Below are 26,676 nucleotides of genomic sequence, written 5' to 3'. Positions count from 1 at the left end.
TGTCGCTCTTGTTGGTCTGGCCAGAGATTTTTTGTCAACATCCCATCATATCTTGGCTAATAATAGAATCCAGTCCCTCTGGGCCCAGACGTCAATTCAACGTCTATTCCACGTTGGTTCAATGTAATTTCATTGAAATGACATGGAAACAACGTTGTTCAACCAGTGATTGAAATAAGCTAGCAAGCTTACCTCAATTACCTCGTTAGACTCTTGTATTGCCCTTGATCATGATGTTCAGTTCCGTTACATCACACAGAAGAGAGATTGGACAGAGGCAGCTTCTGAATGGGGAAGTTGTGTTAATTAGGAGCCACAATGCTCGGTCTGAACATTAACAAGCATCGCTTGCGATTAGGTTTTGGAATCTGCATCTTTAAAAAAAAATATATATATATATACAAAAGGTTCAATTGATACACACCTTAACATTTTGTTGCTGCAAATATATTTTCCGATTTTGGTTTGCGCAAATGTGTAAGCTAGTTCTAAGGCCCTTTCGAGACTGCTCTCCAATCATGTCCTTTCCCAGCCTCCGTACTTTCTGCTGGCCCCGCCCCTTTGTTGCTTCTTCTCGAAAGCGTACAGGCCGCTCTTTGAAAAGCTAGTTAGATAGCTAACTAGAAGACAATTGGACACTTCGAAATGAAAACATAAAACTTGAGCTGGTGAGTAAAGCATTAGATATCTACCAATGGTCATAACGGGTCGCCCAAACGTCGTTATTAGTCGTTAGGTTTGCATAACCACTAGCTAGCTATCTGCCCCTCAGACCAGCTGCTGTTTAGCTTGGTAGCTAGCTAGCTAATAGCTCATACTAACCCATTTGAAGCGGTGCTCAAACTCAGTCGATACACAAATACAATTATTGTTTTCTGACTGGTAACTACATGCAGATCGATTATAGCTGTAAAGAATCAACGAGTTACTGTTGTACTTTCTGTTCGTGTTAGCTATGTTAGTTATCTTGTTAGCTAGCGGAATTATGCTTCCAGGTTGGATCCTTCAAAATAAAAGCCGTCATAGGAATATTGAAATTAATTAATGGTCACTGATATTGTTCTATTTAGTAAAAACAAAATATTTAAAATTAATGATAGAAAATGTAACGATTTGACACACTTGACAGCAATGGAATCTGACTATACATGTAGATATTGGATCGTACAGAGTGTTTTGTATTACACCACATCCTCCTATCTACACAGGTGACCTCACAAGGAATTCCCCTCCTGCTCTGGTGGGAGGAAGAAGATCCAGTGTTATGAGAACTCAGAACCTGGGATAACTTGTCTTGGTCGGAGACTCACAAAGCAGCACTTGCTAAAACTCCCAGTGGGAAGAGAGATCTAGGAGACCTTTGAATCCATATGAAAGGAAAGACACCTCACCCTATTTTGGACCAAGACACATTGTAACTCATCAGAATAGGATCATTAAGAATCTGCTGGGACCAAAATGGATCGAGAGATCTAGGAGACCTTTTGAATCCATATGAAAGGAAAGACACCTCACCCTATTTTGGACCGAGACACATTGTAACTCATCAGAATAGGATCACTAAGAATCTGCTGGGACCAAAATGGATCGAGAGAAAGGAATGTTGATGGATGAAATAGAAAAGGGTTTATGGAATTTAACCGAGGACAATTTACGTTACCTTTGTGAACGCCATGGACACGGTGGCAAAGATGGCTTCGAAGTTAAAGGCATGGATCACCGCTCGTTGCGGCGTAAAATCCTGGAGGAAATGTGGGACAATACGGATTCAATGAAATCAGAGGAGCAGGGAATATCTTGGTTAGTCCGACTGAAGGAGGACATCAGAAAGATACAGGAGGATGCTAGCAGTGCTGATGAAGATGATGCTGTAGACTGTGACGAAGAATGGAACGGAGAGGGCGGGGTTCAGTTACCTAGCAATGGGTTGGAGGTGGAGCCCATGAGTTCCAGCCAATCTGATGATGATGATGGCGATGTAGACTGTGATGAAGAAAGAGACGAGGAGGTCAGGGATTGGATGGCTAGCGATGGGCTGGAGGTGGAGTTGTCTCCAGAGAGACACACACCAGAGCAGAGAGTGAGAGGGGTGAGTATTTCATTTCCCAGTCTTACATTATGTTTCACAGGTCTTTCCTTGATTCCTCGACCTCCTTTTATAAAAGGATCTGATGTTCCTCCTCTTGGTCTTTCTCCACATCTGGGGTGTAATCATTATTCCAAACAGTTGCAAAAAGTTTCACAACAGGGGGGGGAAAAAGTGTTTATATTAGACGAAGTCGGGTAGGTCCCTCCCCGTTTTCATTCCGTTGACTTCTGTTTGTGTTGTAGTGAATACACGCCTGGTGTTCCTCCTCTTGGCCTTTCTCCTTCAATGGATTTTGAGAAGTAGTTTGAATAATTGAGGATGAGAGGAATTGAGGAAAGACTTGCCGGGTAGGAGATGGTGTCCCACCCTGTTTTATTCGGTCACTATTTTTACCATTTCCAGGACAAGCCTCCCCGGCCCCCCTCCACCCTCTCGAAGTCCCCGGGTCGTGCGTCCCGCGGTAGCGCCCTACTGCGCTGTCTGAAGAAGAGGGTGTCTGTGCAGCTAGACGACAGCAAGACAACTCGCACAGGAGAGAAATCTCACAGCTCGTCTAGAGCTAAACGATGCCAGAAAACTCTCCCAGGAGACAGGCCTAGCTCCCATATCTGTGATCACTGTGGGAAGAATTTAGGAAGTCAAAAAAGCCTGAAAAGCCACATGCGCGTTCATACCGAAGACAAACCTCACGAGTGCTCCGAGTGTGGGGAGACGTTCCGTCTGTTAAGAAGCCTAAAAAAACATCAGAAACTTCACACTGGTGAGGTTAGAGGGACGAAGAAAGTCAAAGTCCCGCATCCGTGTCCTCACTGCGGGACGATGCTAGCTTCGAAGAAAGAATTAAAGGATCATCTGCGAATCCGCCACACTGAAAAAACTCAGCTCTGCTCTGAATGTGGCAAGAGATTCTCTAGCACCTACGCCCTGAGGAAACACCAGAGACTACACACTGGGGAACAGCTCCACCTTTGCCCTGACTGTGGGAAGACCTTCTATACTCAGGCACACTTGATATCTCACCAGAGGGTCCATGCTGAACACAGGGAAAGGCCGCATGTGTGTCCCGTCTGTGGGAGGGGCTTTACAGCAGCTTCGTCCTTGAAGTCACATCAGAGTATTCACACCGGAGAGAAACCTTACCTCTGCTCTGAATGCGGGAAGAGTTTCAGAACATTAGGACACTTCACAACACACCAGAAGCAGCATGTAGAAGCAAAGCCATCTTTCCCTTGCCCTGTTTGCAATCAGTGTCTCTCAACAAAGCGAAATCTTCTATTTCACCAGAGAATGCACACGGGAGAGAAGCCTTACCACTGCACTCAGTGTGACCGGCGCTTTGTTAATGAGCAGAAATTGAAAAGTCATCAGCGTGTACACACTGGAGAGAAGCCCTACCTTTGCTCCCAGTGTGGGAAAAGTTTCGCTCTTTCACAAAATCTTAAAAAGCATCTCAGGGTGCATTCAGGTGAGAGGCGTTACAGATGTACCTATTGTGTAAAGAGTTTCATTTCTTCATCTGGTCTGAAATCACACCTGCAAACACACACTGGAGTGAAACCCTGCCACTGCCCTGAATGTGGGAAAGGTTTCTCAGAGAAGAGAGCTCTGAAGAATCACATGCTCACACACGGGAGAGAAACCGCTCCAACGTTCCAATGTCTGTGAGAATGTAACACAGGAGATACACACTGGGGTTGAAGAGCATAAATAACTGCCATTAGACTGAGTCGCTCTGGATAAGAGCGTCTGCTAAATTACTAAAACATTTTTAAAATACAACTTAGATATTGTACACCGCTGCCTTCCCGACTCCCACGTGATAGTTCATTTCTGTCTTATTTTCTCTGAAAAGGCTTACTAAAACTACCATAACTAGTTATTTGGTGTCTGGGTGTTCTGTTTTATGAGTTGTCTGCTTGCTTTGAACTGTTCTATCTAGCCTGAATCCAGAACCTGTTTTGTGCTAGTATCTATGTATGTGTGTGTGTGTGTGTATATATATGTATATATGACTCCCATTTTGGCATGTATTTAACAGTGCAGTACCAATGTGACCACTAAAAGGACACCACTTGCCTGTTTTTTTAATGTTGTGACGTTGCTTCACTTGTCTTCTACTATGGTGGGCTCCCGCTATGGCAGTTTTAGAAGAAGTCTGCCAAGACAACTGTACAAATCTGAACGAAGCAACGAGATAAATACATGATGACATCTTATTCCCGAGGTAACGGACACGCCTGCACTGATCTGTCTCGTATCTTTTGCAAAGAGTCATGGGATTGATCAAAAGGACTCCGCCTACAATGGGCTGTTATAACGTTCAAAATAATACTGAAGTGAAGTAAATTTTTGTCAAACAGACTGAATTTAAGCGAAATCGATGTTTATTTTGGGGGGGGGGGTTGTGCTGAGGGTATCTTAGTCGGTTGCTCATTGTAAATAAGAATTTGTTCTTTACTGACTTGCCTAGTTAAATCAAAAATATATATATATTTTTGGATGACGTGATGATGTCATTACTGCTCGTGGTGCAACCTGTGCGCATTGAGTGCTAGTGTGCATGTGAGTTGGTCCCAATGAAAAGACTGCAACCCGGAGATATACAGTGCGGCAGGTAACCTAGCGGTTAAGAGCTTTGGGCCAGTAACCGAAAGGTCGCTGGTTCGAATCCCTGAGATGAAAAGGTGAAAAATCTGCCCTTGAGCAAGGCACTTAACCCTAATTGCTCCTGTAAATCGCTCTGGATTAGAGCGTCTGCTAAATGTTTTAAAATGTTTTATATGGACCGTCCACAAGTCAGCGTTTTGCGAACGTGAGTAGGTTACGTTGAAAACAGTCTTCCATTTTGAATGCTGTCTCCAGTTAATTTATAGGCCGAGGCTAGGAATATAAAGTTTTCACCTCCGCCTCCGTCCCTCCCCTTTTAGAAACATATTTCTCAAAAGCTAAGGATACAAATCATGTTTTGCGTATGTGTTTATTTTACACACGCATTGAAGTTTCTATCTTTTAATCTATGCTTTACTCCCCCTCTTCTGAACCCTCGACCAATGTGATCGACATGGTGCTGTAGCCTCTATCTGCCTCATATATTTCTGAACAGCTGGAATATATAAACTCTGTGGCGATTTTGAAAGAATATTCCCCAAAATATATATGTGAAGGCTAACTGTCTGTTGTGACGGATATTGCCTTGAATAAGACGCAGTCTACACGCTGCATTGGAGCAAAAACGATCAGCGTTTTGTGTGATGATGTCATCTTCATAGTTAAACTGCCATATAGCCAGAGTTCCTAAACACTAAATGCGTCCTCCATAAGCTAGCTAGCTACTGGCAACATTTATGTTATCGCAATAAATGAGTTTGTACTAATAATAATAATAATATCCATGAATTAAATGGCAGTTTAGAAGAAGTCTGAAGAAGCAACTAGCTACATATGTGTTTATATATTTATTTAAAAGGCTCCAATTCTTCTGAATGAGTGCATCTCTATCCGCTTCTTGTAATGTGTCATTGCTTAATAACTAATGTATGATATTTTAACAGACCCACGTTCCCCGGGCGCTGAAGACGTCGATTTAAAGGCGGCCTCCCCGCACCGCTCTGATTCAGAGGGGTTGGGTTAAATGTAGAAGACCCATTTCAGTTGAAGGTATTCAGTTGTACAACTGACTAGGTATCCCCCTTTCCTTTCCATTTCCATAGTAATGGACCGACAGGTAACATAAAGTGTTTTAATTGGCTGTTGCATTTCAGTTGAAGGTATCCCCCATTTTTCCCTGGACTCCCAGGAGTCATCTTTTAGTTCTACATCAATACATGCACCATTCATCATGTAGATTATAGTGTAGTGTAGTGTAGTCATAGTGTAGTTTTTAGCTTACACTGTTCATAGTGTAGTCTGTAGTTTTTAGCTTACACTGTCCATAGTGTACATACTGTATGTGAATTGTGTAAATGCTGCGTGTATATCTAGTTTGTTGTCTGTCTGTAGCCTATATTCTGTTTATTGTGTCAGTGCCATATCACCGAGTCAAATTCCTGCACATGCAAATGTGTTTGGCGAATAAAGGTGATTCTCCGTTCCATCTGTTGATTGGAGGGGGAAGTTACAGATGTTGATTGGAGGGGGAAGTTACAGATGTTGACATGATGTCTCACACAGTTGTTCATCTAAAGTTTCATTCTGATATGTTTTTTTTTTTTATGTTTAAAAATTAAACACGTGTTTTTCAAATAATAAGTGATGTTTGTTCCTGTTTGGCCCCAGTGGTGAGACTGGTTTGGATGCTGAGTCATGAAGTTGAGCTAATCTTTCAGTCTTGTATCTTTCTTTCTTCAGCCAGGGTTTCCCAACCAATCTCGGTCCTCTGGAAACCAAGGGTTGCCACGTTTTGATTTTTGCCCCTCCCCCCCTAGCACTACACAGCTGAATCAACTAATCATCCAGATTTGACCGTTTGAATCAGCTGTGTAGTGTTAGGGCACAAACCAAAACGTGCACCCTTTTCGGTCCTGAGGACCGAGTTTGGGAAACGCTGACTTCATCCCGGCGGAAGCTAAAGCGGTTTGAAGTGGATAGAAATTGGGATGTATTCATTGGTTGCAGACCATAGCAAACAGTTTTGCAACATAATGCAATGTTATGCAATGAAAACTAGTTTCGTTTGGACAAATTCCTAGTGAATACACCCAATGGATTAATTTATAGATCATTTCATAAAACTACTTTCAAGTTTGCTTTCACCACCCCATTTGGTAAATTGCTCAATCATAAACATAAAACTAGTGAAAATCACATGTAAACGCACTGGACACTCCTCTTTCTCTCTGTGCCGTGTCATTACATAGGCACGTGGGATAGTACGTGTACTGAGTAATTGTTCTTATTATTTAGCTATGATGCAATATAGTGTATCTATGACCTCAATGAGCATAGTCGTATTACTATTCTCGACTCTCTCTACCCTCGGCCTTCTGCTCTCATGTCCTTTCTGCTAGCCTCGCCCCTTTGTTTTCTGCTCATCTGGGAACGTGAACAGGCCGCTTGCGTTTCAACAGGTAGCTAGAAGACGACTGAATACTAAGAAAGGATTATGTTACAATCGAACCGGTGAGTAAATCATTAGGTATCTACTAACGGCCAGAAGGGGTCGTCCAACAGATGTAATTAGCAAGTAGTTAGGTTTACATAACCGCTAATTTAGCTGGCTAGCTGCTCTTCAGACTAGCTGCCTTTTTAGCTTGGTAGCTAGCTAGCTAATTGCTCCTGTAAACAATGTTTAAGCTGTAGTCAAACTGAGTCGATATTCGAATAAAATGAATGTTTTCTGACTCGTAGCTACAGGCATATCGATTGTAGCTATATGAAATCATCAACGAGTTACTGTTGTATTTTCTGTCTGTATTAGCCATGTTAGCTAACGTTAGCTGCTTCTTCTTCTTTAGGATTTGGTTGGCGGATCGCATCCAACCTTTAGGTGCGTACAGCGCCACCTACTGTACTGGTGTGTGAGGCCATTCGGCCTACGTACGTTAATTGATATGGTAATACAAAATTAGGGGAAATGAAAATTGCCCTGCCAACTATTAGCCCTCTATATAAAAAAAACACCACCCCATTCCACTATTTAACCCTCTTCTAATTCTACTCTAGACCAATGGTCTGAGAGAACAGAACACTACCACTCAACACCCCCCTGCAGCTGTTTTGCAGTAAATCCTCGCAATCTCAAGTACTTCTCAGCCACTGCCACCACAACCTCTATTTTCTGTGACTTCTGATCCATTTCTGCAGTACAATTAACAACCGTGTCTATGAACGCTAAAAAGCCCCACCTTACTGAATCACATTATTTCCTTCACTCTGCCTACTCACAGGAATCCTCTCGGTATCCCTCAGCCTGTAACCATCGTTCTCTACCACTGTCCACTGCCTCAGCCTGTAACCATCGTTCTCTACCACTGTCCACTGCCTCAGCCTGTAACCATCGTTCTCTACCACTGTCCACTGCCTCAGCCTGTAACCATCGTTCTCTACCACTGTCCACTGCCTCAGCCTGTAACCATCGTTCTCTACCACTGTCCACTGCCTCAGCCTGTAACCATCGTTCTCTACCACTGTCCACTGCCTCAGCCTGTAACCATCGTTCTCTACCACTGTCCACTGCCTCAGCCTGTAACCATCGTTCTCTACCACTGTCCACTGCCTCAGCCTGTAACCATCGTTCTCTACCACTGTCCACTGCCTCAGCCTGTAACCATCGTTCTCTACCACTGTCCACTCCCTCAGCCTGTAACCATCGTTCTCTACCACTGTCCACTGCCTCAGCCTGTAACCATCGTTCTCTACCACTGTCCACTGCCTCAGCCTGTAACCATCGTTCTCTACCACTGTCCACTGCCTCAGCCTGTAACCATCGTTCTCTACCACTGTCCACTCCCTCAGCCTGTAACCATCGTTCTCTACCACTGTCCACTGCCTCAGCCTGTAACCATCGTTCTCTACCACTGTCCACTGCCTCAGCCTGTAACCATCGTTCTCTACCACTGTCCACTGCCTCAGCCTGTAACCATCGTTCTCTACCACTGTCCACTGCCTCAGCCTGTAACCATCGTTCTCTACCACTGTCCACTGCCTCAGCCTGTAACCATCGTTCTCTACCACTGTCCACTGCCTCAGCCTGTAACCATCGTTCTCTACCACTGTCCACTGCCTCAGCCTGTAACCATCGTTCTCTACCACTGTCCACTGCCTCAGCCTGTAACCATCGTTCTCTACCACTGTCCACTGCCTCAGCCTGTAACCATCGTTCTCTACCACTGTCCACTGCCTCAGCCTGTAACCATCGTTCTCTACCACTGTCCACTGCCTCAGCCTGTAACCATCGTTCTCTACCACTGTCCACTCCCTCAGCCTGTAACCATCGTTCTCTACCACTGTCCACTGCCTCAGCCTGTAACCATCGTTCTCTACCACTGTCCACTGCCTCAGCCTGTAACCATCGTTCTCTACCACTGTCCACTGCCTCAGCCTGTAACCATCGTTCTCTACCACTGTCCACTGCCTCAGCCTGTAACCATCGTTCTCTACCACTGTCCACTGCCTCAGCCTGTAACCATCGTTCTCTACCACTGTCCACTGCCTCAGCCTGTAACCATCGTTCTCTACCACTGTCCACTGCCTCAGCCTGTAACCATCGTTCTCTACCACTGTCCACTGCCTCAGCCTGTAACCATCGTTCTCTACCACTGTCCACTGCCTCAGCCTGTAACCATCGTTCTCTACCACTGTCCACTGCCTCAGCCTGTAACCATCGTTCTCTACCACTGTCCACTCCCTCAGCCTGTAACCATCGTTCTCTACCACTGTCCACTCCCTCAGCCTGTAACCATCGTTCTCTACCACTGTCCACTGCCTCAGCCTGTAACCATCGTTCTCTACCACTGTCCACTGCCTCAGCCTGTAACCATCGTTCTCTACCACTGTCCACTGCCTCAGCCTGTAACCATCGTTCTCTACCACTGTCCACTGCCTCAGCCTGTAACCATCGTTCTCTACCACTGTCCACTGCCTCAGCCTGTAACCATCGTTCTCTACCACTGTCCACTGCCTCAGCCTGTAACCATCGTTCTCTACCACTGTCCACTGCCTCAGCCTGTAACCATCGTTCTCTACCACTGTCCACTGCCTCAGCCTGTAACCATCGTTCTCTACCACTGTCCACTGCCTCAGCCTGTAACCATCGTTCTCTACCACTGTCCACTGCCTCAGCCTGTAACCATCGTTCTCTACCACTGTCCACTCCCTCAGCCTGTAACCATCGTTCTCTACCACTGTCCACTGCCTCAGCCTGTAACCATCGTTCTCTACCACTGTCCACTGCCTCAGCATGCAACACCTTCTGTACTACTGTAACCCTGGCAACCTCAACCTGTCTTTCTCTCACCTGACACCTCCGGTCTCCAACCCCATGGGCACCCCCGCAACTAACACCCCCCCACAACTAACACCCCCCCACAACTAACACACACCCGCAACTAACACACACACACAACTAACACACACACACACAATTGTCTCCAACGATACTACACATTGCTTCGTCTTATGCCCTCCTGAACACTTCTCACATCTAGGACTCTCCCTCCTGAACACTTCTCACATCTAGGACTCTCCCTCCTGAACACTTCTCACATCTAGGACTCTCCCTCCTGAACACTTCTCACATCTAGGACTCTCCCTCCTGAACACTTCTCACATCTAGGACTCTCCCTCCTGAACACTTCTCACATCTAGGACTCTCCCTCCTGAACACTTCTCACATCTAGGACTCTCCCTCCTGAACACTTCTCACGTCTAGGACTCTACCTCCTGAACACTTCTCACATCGAGGACTCTCCCTCCTGAACACTTCTCACATCTAGGACTCTCCCTCCTGAACACTTCTCACATCTAGGACTCTCCCTCCTGAACACTTCTCACATCGAGGACTCTCCCTCCTGAACACTTCTCACATCGAGGACTCTCCCTCCTGAACACTTCTCACATCTAGGACTCTCCCTCCTGAACACTTCTCACATCTAGGACTCTCCCTCCTGAACACTTCTCACATCTAGGACTCTCCCTCCTGAACACTTCTCACATCTAGGACTCTCCCTCCTGAACACTTCTCACATCTAGGACTCTCCCTCCTGAACACTTCTGCAACATGGCCCATCAACATCATAGTATTTTCAGAACAAAAGCAGAATAACTTAGACTTTCTAACTTAACCATGTCGGGCAAAGACTCTACATCGAAACTCAGGACAGACAATGTCTTCTCTGTTTCCCCACCAGGTCTGCGTCGCACCAAACAGCAGGTGTTACAGACACTGGGGAATCTTCAATTTCAACTGATCCTCCTCAACACTTAAACCCCCAAACCCCCCCCCCCCCCCCATGTATCAGTCCTTTTAAAGACGCCCTGCGCCATAGAGCAAAGCAAATGTCCCTAATCACGTGATCTGTAGCGCCCACTCCCCCTGGTCCCTAATCACGTGATCTGTAGCACCCACTCCCCCTGGACTGAAGAAACACAGTAAATCATCACTAATCCACTCCGAGTTACTCTCACCACCTCAACAGTCCCAAACCTCTTCTCCACCCAACCTGACAGCATATATGGATCTTCCAAAAAATGCAAGGATCCATTCTCTCCACAAATCTCACTCTCACTGGGCCAGAATTATCCTCTTGACGAGGCCCGAACTCGGCGGTCCTCGCCGCAGGTGAGCTTGTAGTAGCTGTTGGATCCTTCCAAATAAAAACAAGTATGGGTCGCTGCAGCCCAATATGGCGACCGGAGTATGGGAGAGTGGGTGTGTCGGAGGGAGTGGGTGTATGGAAAGCGAATCAGCTAATTGGGCAGATTTGTTGCCACTCAAGAACGTTTTGTGTGGCTGATTGGGCTGCACAGCGAATCGATAAGTCAGCGACCAGTGTTGTATCGGTCTGCATGCCGACCTGAAGTGCTTCCTACTGGGTATCACAGCAACACCGGGACACAGTGCCCTTCGCTCCCGCTTGAGAAGAACTACTGTCCAGTATCGGACTGCCTGCCGACTTGAAGTGCTTCATTCTGGGTATCACAGTCTTGTGGGAGGCGGCAGCTAACGTGGCCATGTTTTTATCTCACAAGATTTTATCTCAAGTAGAATAGCAGCCTACACAAGAAATAACTACTACTGATAACCATCTAGATGCCACCTTGATACATAGCCTACATGCAGTCTGCTACTCAATGGGGGGGGGGGGGGGGGGGGGGGGCATAAACGGCAACGCCGGGACACAGTGCCCTTTCGACACGCCCACTACTTTCCTTTCGACACGCCCACTACTTTCCTTTTGACACGCCCACTACTTTCCTTTTGACACACCCACCCCTTTCTACACGCCCACTACTTTCCTTTCGACACACCCACCCCTTTCGACACGCCCACTACTTTCCTTTTGACACACCCACCCCTTTCTACACGCCCACTACTTTCCTTTTGACACACCCACCCCTTTCTACACGCCCACTACTTTCCTTTCGACACACCCACCCCTTTCTACACGCCCACTACTTTCCTTTCGACACGCCCACTACTTTCCTTTCGACACGCCCACTACTTTCCTTTCGACACGCCCACTACTTTCCTTTCGACACGCCCACTACTTTCCTTTTGACACGCCCACTACTTTCCTTTTGACACGCCCACTACTTTCCTTTTGACACACCCACCCCTTTCTACACGCCCACTACTTTCCTTTCGACACACCCACCCCTTTCGACACGCCCACTACTTTCCTTTTGACACACCCACCCCTTTCTACACGCCCACTACTTTCCTTTCGACACACCCACCCCTTTCTACACGCCCACTACTTTCCTTTCGACACACTCACCCCTTTCTACACGCCCACTACTTTCCTTTCGACACACCCACCCCTTTTGACACGCCCACCCCCTTCGACATGCCCACTACTTTCCTTTTGACACGCCCACTACTTTCCTTTTGGCACGCCCACCCCTTTCGACACGCCCACTACTTTCCTTTAAACTGATGGGCGATTCACAGCATACAGTACCAGTCAAGAGTTTGGACACACCTACTCATTCCAGGGTTTTCCTTTATTTTGACTATTTACTACATTGTAGAATAATAGTGAAGACATCAAAACTATGAAATAACACATGAAATCATGTAGGAAACAAAAAAAGTGTTAAACAAATCAAATATATTTTTTATTTGAGATTCTTCAAAGTAGCCACTTAACATTCTCTCAACCAGCTTCATGGGGAATGCTTTTCCAACAGTCTTAAAGAAGGTCCCACATATGCTGAGCACTTGTTGGATGCTTTTCTTTCGCTCTGCGGTCCAACTCATCCCAAACCATCTCAATTGGGTTGAGGTCAGGTGATTGTTTGTAAACAAAATAAATGTAAACAAACACTATATAGTCTCAAAATATAGTTAAAACTGTAATTTAGATTACAGTCCTTGCATCTATAGCTCTGTCAATGAATTTGAGAGTGGTTAGATTTCTCCTGCCCCATCCCTCCAGGGTCGGGGATGACGCTTTGTTGTTGTTTTAACTGCTGATCGGTGCTTTAAGTAAAAAATGTAAGATTGACAATCTAATGTTGAAAATGGTTTGATTTGACAGACTCCGCAAAAAAAAAATGCAGCTACACATCTAGATAGATAGTAAAAAAATAAATAATAATAATTCACACCATGTTCTCCTATTTCCACAGGTGACCTCACAAGGAGATTCCACAGGTGACCTCACAAGGAGATCCACAGGTGACCTCACAAGGAGATTCCACAGGTGACCTCACAAGGAGGTTTACACATGTTGTATTTGGCGCATGTGAAAAAGAACATTTGATTTGACACAGGAGAGAGACACCTCACACTTGTTGCAGCTCCATTCAATAACCAGTTGTTATTGCTACTTTTACCAAGAAACATTCAAACTCTGCTGGGACAAAAATGAATCGAGAGGAGGGAGCGTTGATGGATGAAATTGAAAAGAGTTTATGGAATTTGACTGAGGACAATTTACGTTACCTGTGTGAACGTCGTGGACATGATGGATCTGAAGTTAAAGGCATGGATCACCGCTCGCTGAGGCGTAAAATCATGGAGGAAATGTGGGACAATACTGATTCAATGAAATCAGAGGAGCAGGGAATGTCTTGGTTAGTCCAACTGAAGGATGACATCAGGAGGATACTGGAGGATGGTAGTGGTGCACCGTCGAGTCCCCTCCAGGCTGAGGAGGCTGTAGACTGGGATGAAGAGTGGAGCGGAGAGGGAAGGGCTGGGTTACCTAGCAACGGGTTGGAGGCGGAGTCCGTGAGTCCCAGACAATCCAACGACGCTGCAGACTGCGACGTGGAGGATGCGGATTGGTTACCTAGCAACAGACTGGAGGCGGAGTTATCCCCAGAAAGGCACACACTAGAGCAAAGTGTGAGAGGCGTGAGTATTTATGTTCCCAGCCGGAAAGGGAGTGTTTATTTTCCCAGCCGGAAAGGGAGTGTTTATTGTCCAAGCCGGAAAGGGAGTGTTTATTTTTTGTCCCAGTAAGAAAGGGAGTGTTTATTTTCCCAGCCGGAAAGGGAGTGCTTATTTTCCCAGTCGGAAAGGTAGTATTTATTGTCCCAGTCGCAAAGGGAGTGTTTATTGCCCCAGTGGGAAAGGGAGTGTTTATTGCCCCAGTGGGAAAGGGAGTGTTTATTGCCCCAGTCGGAAAGGGAGTGTTTGTCCCAATCGGAAAGGGAGTGTTTGTCCCAATCGGAAAGGGAGTGTTTATTTATTTATTGTCCCAGTCGGAAAGGGAGTGTTTATTGTCCCAGTCGGAAAGGGAGTGTTTATTGTCCCAGTCGGAAAGGGAGTATTTATTTTCCCAGACAGTGTTTCTCAACAGTCCTTCATTGATTCCTCAACTTCCTTCTATAAAAGACATTGGAGGAGAATATCTGAGGTTCTTCCTCTTGACCTTTCTCCTTTTTGAGAAGGAGGTTACGTAATCGTGGATGAGGGGAATTTAAAGACTTTAAAATTAATTGACAGGTAGAAGAGCATTTCCCACCCTGATTAATTCCGTCTCTATTTTTGTGATTTACAGGACACGTCTCTCCCGCCCCCCTCCACTCTCCCGAAGACCCTGTGTCGTGCCACTCCCGGTAGCGCCTTAATTTGGGGTCTGAAGAGGGTGTCTGTGCAGCTGATGGACTGCAGGAAAACACCAGGGCAGAAAACCCACTCCTATGCTCAAGGCGGGAAGAGTTTTGCAACAAAAGACATTCTGGAGCGACATCTGCTAACTCTCACTGGAGAGAAACAGAAAAATATATGTGCTGAATGTGGGGGAGTATTCAGTACATTTTCCAGCCTTTCCAGGCATCTGAAAACTCATACTGGAGAGAAATGTCATGTTTCTGAAACCACATGCTCTGAATGCGGAAAAACATTCAGTACACATTCCAGTCTTAGGAGACATCTGCTAACTCACACTGGAGAGAAACCGTACGTTTGCCCCCGTGGGAAGAATTTCAATGATCCAGGAAACTTAAAGAAACACATCTTTAGAACTCACTCAGGAGAACATGTTGAAGAGGAACCTTCCAAAAACAATGTTGGTTCCTCAGAACATGATGTGGCCGTGAAGAAACAAGTCCTTCATCCATGTGCTCACTGTGGTAAGAAGTTGTCAACCAAGACAAGACTAAAGATTCACCTGAAGACCCACACTGGAGAGAAATCTCACGTCTGCCCCGACTGTGGGAAGAGCTTTGCTTTCCGTCCCTCCTTGACCAAACATCAGAAACTTTGTCATTCAGAGCACGGAGGAGTGAAACGGCACGAATGTTCAGTCTGTGGGAAAGTCTTTAATCAACCGGGAGCCTTGAGGTCCCATCAAAGAACCCACACTGGAGAGAAACCCCACCTCTGCTCCGACTGTGGGAAGAGTTTCTGTTTTCGTTCGTCTCTGAGAAGACATCAGGTACTCCACGCAGGAGACAGTGCGAAGCCCCACGTGTGCTCTGTCTGTGGGAAAGGCTTCAGAGATTCTGGATACTTAAAAAAACATCATTCTATCCATTCAGGAGAGAAACCTCACCTCTGCTCCAATTGTGGAAAAACTTTCACGTCCTTCCTTAGCTTAACAAATCATTCCAAATCACATCGTCTAGATAGAGACCAATTCCAATGCCCTGAATGTAAGCGCCATTTCCCAACAAAGGAAAGGCTGTCAAGCCACCAGAGGACGCATACTGGTGAAAAACCTTTCTGCTGCGCCCAATGCCACAAGCGCTTCTCTCATTCAAATAGTTATCAAAGGCACCTTCGTATGCACTCCGGTGAGAAACCCTTTGTGTGTCCTCTCTGTGGGAAGCGATTTAACGACTCTTCGAACCTTAGAACACATGTTAGAAGACATAAAGGAGAAAAGGTAGGAAAGACACAGGTCTCTGAGCCATGCCCTCACTGTGGGAAGAGGCTGGCTTCTAAGGCAGGGTTAGAGACTCACCTGCGGATCCACACTGGAGAGAAACCTCACCTCTGCGCCAACTGTGGCAAGCGCTTTACCTTCCTCTCCGCCTTGAGAAGACATCAGAAAACGCAGCACAGAGAGCAAGTAGCAAAGCCACACGTCTGTTCTGTCTGTGGGAAAGGCTTCGTGGAGTCTGGAGCGCTGAAGAAACATGTGGTGACCCACGAGGAGAAACAGCACCTTTGCTCTGATTGCGGGAAGAGTTTCAGGGTGCTTCAGGCCTTGTCGATTCATCAGAAAACCAAGCATCAGAAAACAAATGAGCAAGTAAGAGAGAACAATTCATACCTCTGCCTTACTTGCGGCCAGGAATTCAATTCAAAGCATAGATTGGTAATCCACGAGAGAAAGCACACAGGAGAGAAACCTTACCAATGCTCCCAGTGTGGCAGGTGCTTCGCTGATAAGACTAACATGAGACGTCACCAGACGGTGCACACAGGAGAGAAACCATTCCAATGCTCCGTCTGCGACATGAAGTTCTCTCAAGTCGCCTCTTTAATACGGCACCGGCTAATACACTCGGGTCAGAAACCGCACCACTGCACTTACTGCGACAAGAGTTTCTCTCAGTCGAACACGCTGAAAACGCACATACTAACCCACACCGGAGAGAAACCATACCAGTGCCCCGACTGTGGGAAGGGTTTCACTGAAAAGAAAGCCATTAAGAAACACCAACGCGACACACACGGGACAGGGGCACACAGCAACACACTGCTGTCTCATAGAGATTGAGTCAAGACCGGAGCCCTCGAGCAAAGCCGTACCAATGCCCTGACTGTGGCAAATGTTTCTCCGAGAAAAGAGCTCTTGTGAAAAACCAGAAGACACACCGGAGAGACAGCGCCCCCTATTGTTTCATTTTGATCTGAAGGTTTGAGAATGTTTTAAAATAAACATGTGCTTTTTAAAATAATGTTTTTTTTTCTCCACTTGGCCCCAATTGTGAGTCTGGTTTGGAGACAGTCATGAATTTGAGCTCAGAACATTTTCTGGTCTTGAATGTGATGTTTATTTTTGTAGCTGTATAGATTAACCTCTCTGGCGCAGGCGTGCTGCTAGCGACCCACCTCGACAACATCCGGTGAAATTGCAGAGCGCCAAATTCAAAATACAGAAATAGTCATAATTAACATTCATAAAAATACAAGTGTTATACATCGGCTTAAAGATTAACTACTTGTTAATCCAGCCGATTTGTCAGATTTCAAAAAGGCTTTATGGCGAAAGCATACCATGCGATTATCTGAGGACAGCACCCGCTTACAAAAGCATACAAACATTTTCCAACAAAGTAGAGTAGTCACGAAAGTCAGAAATAGCGATAAAATCACTTACCTTTGAAAATCTTCATCTGGTTGCAGTCACAAGAGTCCCAGCTACACAATAAATGTTTGTTTTGTTTGATAAGGTCCCTCTTTATATCCCAAAAACTCTGTTTTGTTGGCGCGTTTTGTTCAGTAATCCACTGGCTCAAAGGCGCTCAAAACATGCAGACGAATACATCCTAATAGTACCGGTAAAGTTCGTCGAAAAATGTCAATCGATGTTTATAATTAATCCTCAGGTTGTCAATTGTCTAAATAATCGATAGAATTTCAACTGGACAATAGCGTATTCAATAGAAAGGAAAAACAATGATCTCGCACGCAAAACTGCATGCTTCCTCAGTCCACTGACAGAAAGGTCTCATTCTTCTTCATTTTTCAGAAAACAAGCCTGAAACAATGTCTAAAGACTGTTGACATCTAGTGGAAGCCATAGGAACTGCAATCTGGGTCCTAACCCATTAGATACTCAATAGGCATTCAATTGAAAACCACCCACATCAAAATAATCCCACTTCCTGGATGGATTTTCCTCAGGTTTTCCCCTGCCACATCAGTTCTGTTATACTCAGACATTATTTTAACAGTTTTGGAAACTTTAGAGTGTTTTCTATCCAAATCTACCAATTGTATGCATATCCTAGCTTCTGGGCCTGAGTAACAGGCAGTTTACTGTGGGCACGCTTGTCATCCAGACGTCAAAATACTGCCCCCAAGCCCAAAGAAGTTAATCATCTGGAAGCTAAAGTGGTCTCAAGTGGATAGAAACATAGATTTATATATTGATATTTCAATAATACTGTTGCATTCATCTGCTGGTTTTTGGCAAATTGCTTTAAAGTGTGCATTAATTTGCTGGTTTTGGCAAAGTGCTCAATCATAAACATTCTAACCAAACTAGTGAAATCACCAGCAAACTGACCATCCTTTCTGAGCTGTATCATCATGACATGGGCGTTTACCCAGCGTGGGTAAAACAGATCATTTCATGGGTACGTGTATTAACTCAACAATCATCCTATTGAGTGTTAGGTTTGATGCAGTGTGTCCATGTCCTCAATGAGGACATCTTCATTAGTTTTCTCCTCTCGCACCTCTTTACATGTGATAGGAAAGCATCCAACAGGAAGGTGGGATTACTGCCAGGAAACAGAGACAGTGGAGCATGTTCTGATACAGTGTGGTCAGTAGTAGAGAGACTGATACAGTGTGGTCAGTAGGAGAGAGACTGATACAGTGTGGTCAGTAGTAAAGACTGATACAGTGTGGTCAGTAGGAGAGAGACTGATACAGTGTGGTCAGTAGTAGAGACTGATACAGTGTGGTCAGTAGGAGAGAGACTGATACAGTGTGGTCAGTAGTAGAGAGACTGATACAGTGTGGTCAGTAGTAGAGAGACTGATACAGTGTGGTCAGTAGGAGAGACTGATACAGTGTGGTCAGTAGTAGAGAGACTGATACAGTGTGGTCAATGGGAGAGAGACTGATAGTGTGGTCAGTAGTAGAGAGACTGATACAGTGTGGTCAGTAGTAGAGAGACTGATACAGTGTGGTCAGTAGGAGAGAGACTGATACAGTGTGGTCAGTAGTAGAGAGACTGATACAGTGTGGTCAGTAGGAGAGACTGATACAGTGTGGTCAGTAGTAGAGAGACTGATACAGTGTGGTCAGTAGTAGAGAGACTGATACAGTGTGGTCAGTAGTAGAGAGACTGATAGTGTGGTCAGTAGTAGAGAGACTGATACAGTGTGGTCAGTAGTAGAGAGACTGATACAGTGTGGTCAGTAGTAGAGAGACTGATACAGTGTGGTCAGTAGTAGAGAGACTGATAGTGTGGTCAGTAGGAGAGAGACTGATACAGTGTGGTCAGTAGGAGAGAGACTGATACAGTGTGGTCAGTAGGAGAGAGACTGATACAGTGTGGTCAGTAGGAGAGAGACTGATACAGTGTGGTCAGTAGTAGAGAGACTGATACAGTGTGGTCAGTAGAGAGACTGATACAGTGTGGTCAGTGGTAGAGAGACTGATACAGTGTGGTCAGTAGGAGAGAGACTGATACAGTGTGGTCAGTAGGAGAGAGACTGATACAGTGTGGTTAGTAGCAGAGAGACTGATACAGTGTGGTTAGTAGCAGAGAGACTGATACAGTGTGGTCAGTAGTAGAGAGACTGATACAGTGTGGTCAGTAGTAGAGAGACTGATAGTGTGGTCAGTAGTAGGAGAGACTGATACAGTGTGGTCAGTAGGAGAGACTGATACAGTGTGGTCAGTAGTAGAGAGACTGATACAGTGTGGTCAGTAGTAGAGAGACTGATACAGTGTGGTCAGTAGTAGAGAGACTGATACAGTGTGGTCAGTAGTAGAGAGACTGATACAGTGTGGTCAGTAGGAGAGACTGATACAGTGTGGTCAGTAGAGAGACTGATACAGTGTGGTCAGTAGTAGAGAGACTGATACAGTGTGGTCAGTAGTAGAGAGACTGATACAGTGTGGTCAGTAGTAGAGAGACTGATACAGTGTGGTCAGTAGTAGAGAGACTGATACAGTGTGGTCAGTAGTAGAGAGACTGATACAGTGTGGTCAGTAGGAGAGACTGATACAGTGTGGTCAGTAGTAGAGAGACTGATACAGTGTGGTCAGTAGTAGAGAGACTGATACAGTGTGGTCAGTAGTAGAGAGACTGATACAGTGTGGTCAGTAGTAGAGAGACTGATACAGTGTGGTCAGTAGTAGAGAGACTGATACAGTGTGGTCAGTAGGAGAGACTGATACAGTGTGGCCAGTAGGAGAGACTGATACAGTGTGGTCAGTAGTAGAGAGACTGATACAGTGTGGTCAGTAGTAGAGACTGATACAGTGTGGTCAGTAGTATAGAGACTGATACAGTGTGGTCAGTAGGAGAGAGACTGATACAGTGTGGTCAGTAGGAGAGAGACTGATACAGTGTGGTCAGTAGTAGAGAGACTGATACAGTGTGGTCAGTAGTAGAGAGACTGATACAGTGTGGCCAGTAATCGAATCTCCCAGATAACATTCCTTAATAATAAAATATATGGGGTGCCCCAGAGCGAGACATTTCACTGCCTAATTTCTTCTGGGCAGGCAAGCAGGGAGGGGGCAATAAGTAGACCAGAGCCAGCCAATAGCCATGAGCTCACGCGAGAGCGGGAACGCCCACTTACACTGACCGGAACCTTGAATATTTTTTTTTGTGGTAAATGGCCTGAATAAACTATCTTATTTATCCACCATCTTTGGGAGTACAAAATATTAATATCAAAAGATTGGAGACTGTATGTAATGATGTTCTGGGCTGCTTGGGTGGGGGCCACAAACAATCTGAACATCATGAGGGGTTCACAGTGGCTCAAGGGTCTGCATACCCACATCCATACCCCCCCCCCCCCCTTCCCTTTGACAGAGGAGATCAAATGTTGCAGTTTTAAAGTAAGTTGGCTGCAATTCTACACATTTTGACATGAGACAGAGAGAAGATTTTGCACTTTGATATCTAATTCCATGGAATTCTACACATTTTGCTATGGGACAGAGAAAGCCACTTGCCGTTTTACAGCAAATTTCCTTCTACACATTTTACCATAGGGTGGAGAGAAATGTTTTCTGTTTTTAATATAATATTTGAGTGACTAAAAAAATCTATGGGGGTCCCAGCGGTCGGTAATTCACCCACGATTACAAGAAGTTTAGATAGCTGGTTGGACTAATTTACAGATCTAAACAATGTTAGCTGACATGGGCTAGTTGAGGGACTGACATAAGAGAAAAACTGCTGAGTTTTATTAAATATCCAAATGTCACCTTGTGTATTCTACTATTCTAACTCTCAACAGGAAGTTAATACCCCGACTGAGCCCCCCCCCCCCAAAACAATCTTACAAAAATAAATGTAAAAAAACATTTGTTTTGGAAATTGATGGGCCAGCAGTTGCCCATCCCTGTTGTACATGAACAGTGGAGTCAATCAGTGACCAGATGCAACCTGGACTCATGGGTAGACGTAACATAGTAAATGGAAACAGTCCAATTAGTATGATATGGTATATATCAATTTGTGGATGTCCGTTATCCACTTCTTATATGTCCCGAATTAAAATCCGTATGATATGTTACGAATGGAAATTAGTACAATATGTTATGAAAGTTAATTTGCACAATATGTTATACACTTAAAGGTTAAAAGGGGTCCCTGTTAAAAGGTAATGCTAAGGTAATGTTAGCTAACATGCAAAGTAGCTAAAAGGTAGTAAGTAGTTGCAATGTTGCTAAAATGCTGAAGTTGTCTGTGATGAAATTCGAACATGCAACCTTTGAGTTGCTAGATGTTTGCGTACATTTTTGCCTGTAACCTGTTTTATGTAACCATACCAAAACGTAACATATCATACTAATTTGAGTGTCCCCGGATTTACGTTCACTATGTTACGTCTAATCTATGCGGCCAGGCTGACAGAAGTGGGCTGGTTCTGATTCATTGTATTTCTGAAGAACAGAAGAAAATTGCACAAGGACTCGCAACCATCGCAAATTCCCAAGTAACGTGCTTTGAACTTCAGATTATTTTCTTGAGGTACTCAGCCTCAACTGCCATAGACACCCCGGAGATGACTTGAGGTATTCAGCCTCAACTGCCATAGACACCCCGGAGATGACTTGAGGTATTCAGCCTCAACTGCCATAGACACCCCGGAGATGACTTGAGGTACTCAGCCTCAACTGCCATAGACACCCCGGAGATGATTCCTTTAACAGGGACCCTACTCTGGTGTGGTTGGTGCCCGTTGCCTGAGATGACTCCTTTAACAGGGACCCTACTCTGGTGTGGTTGGTGCCCGTTGCCTGAGAGGATTCCTTTAACAGGGACCCTACTCTGGTGTGGTTGGTGCCCGTTGCCTGAGATGATTCCTTTAACAGGGACCCTACTCTGGTGTGGTTGGTGCCCGTTGCCTGAGATGACTCCTTTAACAGGGACCCTACTCTGGTGTGGTTGGTGCCCGTTGCCTGAGATGACTCCTTTAACAGGGACCCTACTCTGGTGTGGTTGGTGCCCGTTGCCTGAGATGACTCCTTTAACAGGGACCCTACTCTGGTGTGGTTGGTGCCTGTTGCCTGAGATGATTCCTTTAACAGGGACCCTACTCTGGTGTGGTTGGTGCCCGTTGCCTGAGATGATTCCTTTAACAGGGACCCTACTCTGGTGTGGTTGGTGCCCGTTGCCTGAGATGACTCCTTTAACAGGGACCCTACTCTGGTGTGGTTGGTGCCCGTTGCCTGAGATGACTCCTATAACAGGGACCCTACTCTGGTGTGGTTGGTGCCTGTTGCCTGAGATGATTCTTTTAACAGGGACCCTACTCTGGTGTGGTTGGTGCCCGTTGCCTGAGATGACTCCTTTAACAGGGACCCTACTCTGGTGTGGTTGGTGCCCGTTGCCTGAGATGACTCCTTTAACAGGGACCCTACTCTGGTGTGGTTGGTGCCCGTTGCCTGAGATGACTCCTTTAACAGGGACCCTACTCTGGTGTGGTTGGTGCCCGTTGCCTGAGATGATTGGTGAACAGTAATACACATGAATCTAAAAGAGAAAGATGTATATGTGATGGGATGTATAGACATTATGGACAGTATGTGGAAAGAATATTTTGTATATCTAGAATTCGTAGGATAGAATAGTATATGCACAGCAATAGTTGAATACCGTATGTACATATGAAATGAGTGTTCCCTTATTAAAGTGAGGCGGAAGGGTTTGTTTCATGATGAACAACTCATGGTGTGATTGTGGTAATGTGCAGGAACTCAAGTCCTTCTGTTCTCCGGATCTGAAATACCTCACCATCATATGCCGACCGCATTACTTCACGAAAATGGTTTTATTTGGTCGTCGTCACTGCCGTGTATATTCCCAAGCCGACGCCGCAACGACTCTCAGGGAACTACACGGGACTATTTGCAAACTGGAAACCGCATATCCCGAGGCCACATTCATTGTTGCTAGGGATTTAAAACCGTTTGACAGGCAGCTCAATCCTGCAGTTGAGCTAATTTGAACAGCAAATTCTTCATGAAATTAAACATATTCATTTTGTTTGCCATATTTTATCATCTCAAACACTGCTATTTATCAAACTCACATTTTTAAACACCCATTCAAAGATGGTTGAAAACCAGGAAGTGAACGTGAGCAAAACCAAACCTCATTTACCACAAATGTTTTTGTACTAATTGTGTATAAAATGGGAAATTACAAGGTTGTAAAGTAATTTAAGGATGATTAAATTACTATTATGTTGTTGTTTTATAATTTAAAGAACTCTTTAAAAATATGCTCTACAGGTGGTTGAGTTGCCCATTAAAGGAATGCTATTAAGTCAAAACTAGTGATAATGGGACAATGGAGAAATATTGTTACGGGATCTTGTTGTCTGTGCAAGTACAAAGATCCTTTCAAATCCATATCATTATTTACAGTCTGCCTGTTATCTTCAATATGTTTCACAATATAATTCAGTACATGTAATTTTACTGGTATTCTAAGCATATACAGTGCATTCGGAAAGTATTCAGACCCCTTGACTTTCTCCACATTTTGTTACGTTACAGCCTTATTATAAAATTGATTAAATTAATTGTTTTCATCATCAATCTACACACAATACCCCATATTGACAAAGCAAAAACAGAAATACAGTATTTACATACGTATTAAGACCCTTTGCTATGAGTCTCGAAATTGAGCTCGGGTGCATCCTGTTTCCATTGATCCTCCTTGAGATGTTTCTACAACTTGATTGGAGTCCACCTGTGGTCACAAGGTGGATTGGGGAAGGTAACCAAAAAATGTCTGCAGCACTGAAGGTCCCCAAGAACACAGTGGGCTCCATCATTCTTAAATGGAAGAAGTTTGGAACCACCAAGACTCTTCTTAAAGCTGGCCGCCCAGCCAAACTGAGCAATCAGGGGAGATGGGCGTTGGTCAGGGAGGTGACCAAGAACCTGACGGTCACTCTGACAGAGCTCCAGAGTTCCTCTGTGGAAGATGGGAGAAACTTCCAGAAGGACAACCATCTCTGCATCACTCCACCAATCAGGCCTTTATGGTAGAGTGGTCAGACGGAAGCCGCTCCTCAGTAAAAGGCACATGACAGCCAAAAGGCACCTAAAGACTCAGACCGTGAGAAATTAGATTCTATTGTCTGATGAAACCAAGAATGAACTCTGGCCTAAATGGCAAGCGTTACGTCTGGAGGAAACCTGGCACCATCCCGACGGTGAAGCATGGGGGTGGCGGCATCATGCTGTGGGCAAGTTTTTCAGCGGCAGGGACTGGTAGACTAGTCAGGATCGAGGCAAAGTACAGAGAGATCCTTGATGAAAACCTGCTCCAGAGCACTCAGGAGCTCAGACTGGGGCGAAGGTTCACATTCCAACAGGACAACGACCCTAAGCACACAGCCAAGACAACGCAGGAGTGGCTTCGGGACAAGTCTCTGAATGTCCTTGAGTGGCCCAGCCAGAGCCCAGACTTGAACCCAATCTAACATCTCAGGAGAGACCTGAAAATAGCTGTGCAGCTACACTCCCCATCCAACCTGACAGAGCTTGATAGGATCTACAGAGAAGAATTTGAGAAACTTCCCAAATACAGGTGTGCCAAGCTTGTAGCGTCATACCCAAGAAGACTCGAGGCTGTAGTCGCTGCCAAAGGTGCTTCAACAAAGTACTGAGTAAAGGATATGAATACTTATGTAAATGTGGTGATTATTCATTTATTTAATTTTTTTAAATACATTTGTTAAAATGTCTTAAAACCTGTTTTTGCTTTGTCATTATGGGGTATTGTGTGTTGATTGGTGAGGGGGAAAAACAATTTAATACATTTTGGAATAAGGCTAAATTTAGGGTCACGCAGAGTGTTTCTTGTAAGTCTTAAACAAATCTACTTTGAAACAAAAGTATACACCTCACACACATGGTTATGGGCTTTAAAAAAGAAGACAGTGTACCATGTCAGATATAGAGTTGAAATGTATTCAATTTGGAGATTGCATCCCAATATTACACTTTATATACATCACAGAAGACTGAAATATAACAAAACCGTTTGACATAGAAATACCAGATTTTCTGCTGTTTAAAAAAAATATATAAATATTTATGTAATTATGAAAAATATGAATAACATTTCACCCATGAGGCCACTAAGTAATTTGACTGCAGGAAAGGGCTATAGGGCAATCTGCAGTTCAAACAACAACAAAGTGGGCACCCTGTCATTGTTATGGTAACAAGCTGAGGGATAAGGTTTAGAGAAATGTAGCCACTGTCAAATTGATAGACAGAGCTATAGCCGCAAGAACTCACCATTCATGATATCAAAATTATAGTTTTAATCGTGTTTTGAAGCTATACAGTGTTTGTTTACAAACAATGGAGTAAAACAAGATGTGTATTTGGGGTTTTGATAGGGTACGATAGTTGAACTAAAACTCATGAGGTATTTATAAGTTATTTTCTTCAAGGATCAATGGGTATATAGAATAAATTAGTCCAAAAATGGGTGGACCAATCACAGATTGAACCTTTAAAGTTTGCATTCATCTGCCGGTTTTGGTAAATTGCTTTAAAGTTTGCATTCATCTGCCGGTTTTGGTAAATTGCTTTAAAGTTTGCATTCATCTGCCGGTTTTGGTAAACTGCTCAATCATAACCATTGTAAACAAACTAGTGAAAATCACAAGGAAACTCAATGAACACTCCTCTTTGTCACTGTGCTGTGTCATTACATAGGCAAGGGGTTAATAAAGACACATTAATTCATTTGTACGTATATTGAGTAATGTTACTTTTTATTTAGCTATGATGCAATATAACGTGTATCCATGTCCTCAATGAGGATACCTTCATTAGTTCTCATCTCTCACTCATTATGCCAGTGGTTCCCAACCTTTTCCGGTTACTGTACCACCAACTGAATTTTGCTCTTTAACAGAAAGCCTATGGTCTCATGAATCTTTTCAAGTACCCCCTGTGGATGGGCCGAGTACCCCCAGGGGTCCTAGTACCCCTGGTTGAGAACCACTGCTCTCCTCGCATGTCATATCCTTTCTCAGCCTCCGTACTTTGTTGTCCCCGCCCC

At 44.7% G+C, this 26,676-nt stretch overlaps 1 protein-coding gene and 1 pseudogene across 1 annotated transcript; both read left to right on the top strand.

The window, feature by feature from the left end:
• Positions 1–516: 516 nt before the first annotated feature.
• LOC139568376 (zinc finger protein ZFP2-like) lies at positions 517–4,440 on the top strand. Its single transcript, XM_071390157.1, has 3 exons — positions 517–668; positions 1,209–2,089; positions 2,492–4,440. Exons 2-3 carry the CDS (start codon positions 1,583–1,585, stop codon positions 3,752–3,754), a joined length of 1,770 nt encoding a protein of 589 aa, XP_071246258.1. The 5' UTR covers positions 517–668; positions 1,209–1,582; the 3' UTR covers positions 3,755–4,440.
• Positions 4,441–6,961: 2,521 nt separating this feature from the next.
• LOC139568369 (zinc finger protein 585A-like) lies at positions 6,962–17,104 on the top strand (annotated as a pseudogene).
• The last annotated feature ends 9,572 nt before the right edge of the window (positions 17,105–26,676 follow it).

This window comes from Salvelinus alpinus, chromosome 2, assembly GCF_045679555.1.
Source record: "Salvelinus alpinus chromosome 2, SLU_Salpinus.1, whole genome shotgun sequence".
Taxonomy (NCBI): domain Eukaryota; kingdom Metazoa; phylum Chordata; class Actinopteri; order Salmoniformes; family Salmonidae; genus Salvelinus; species Salvelinus alpinus.
Note: the sequence above shows the minus strand (reverse complement) of the source record. Positions and strands in the feature narration are given on the sequence as shown.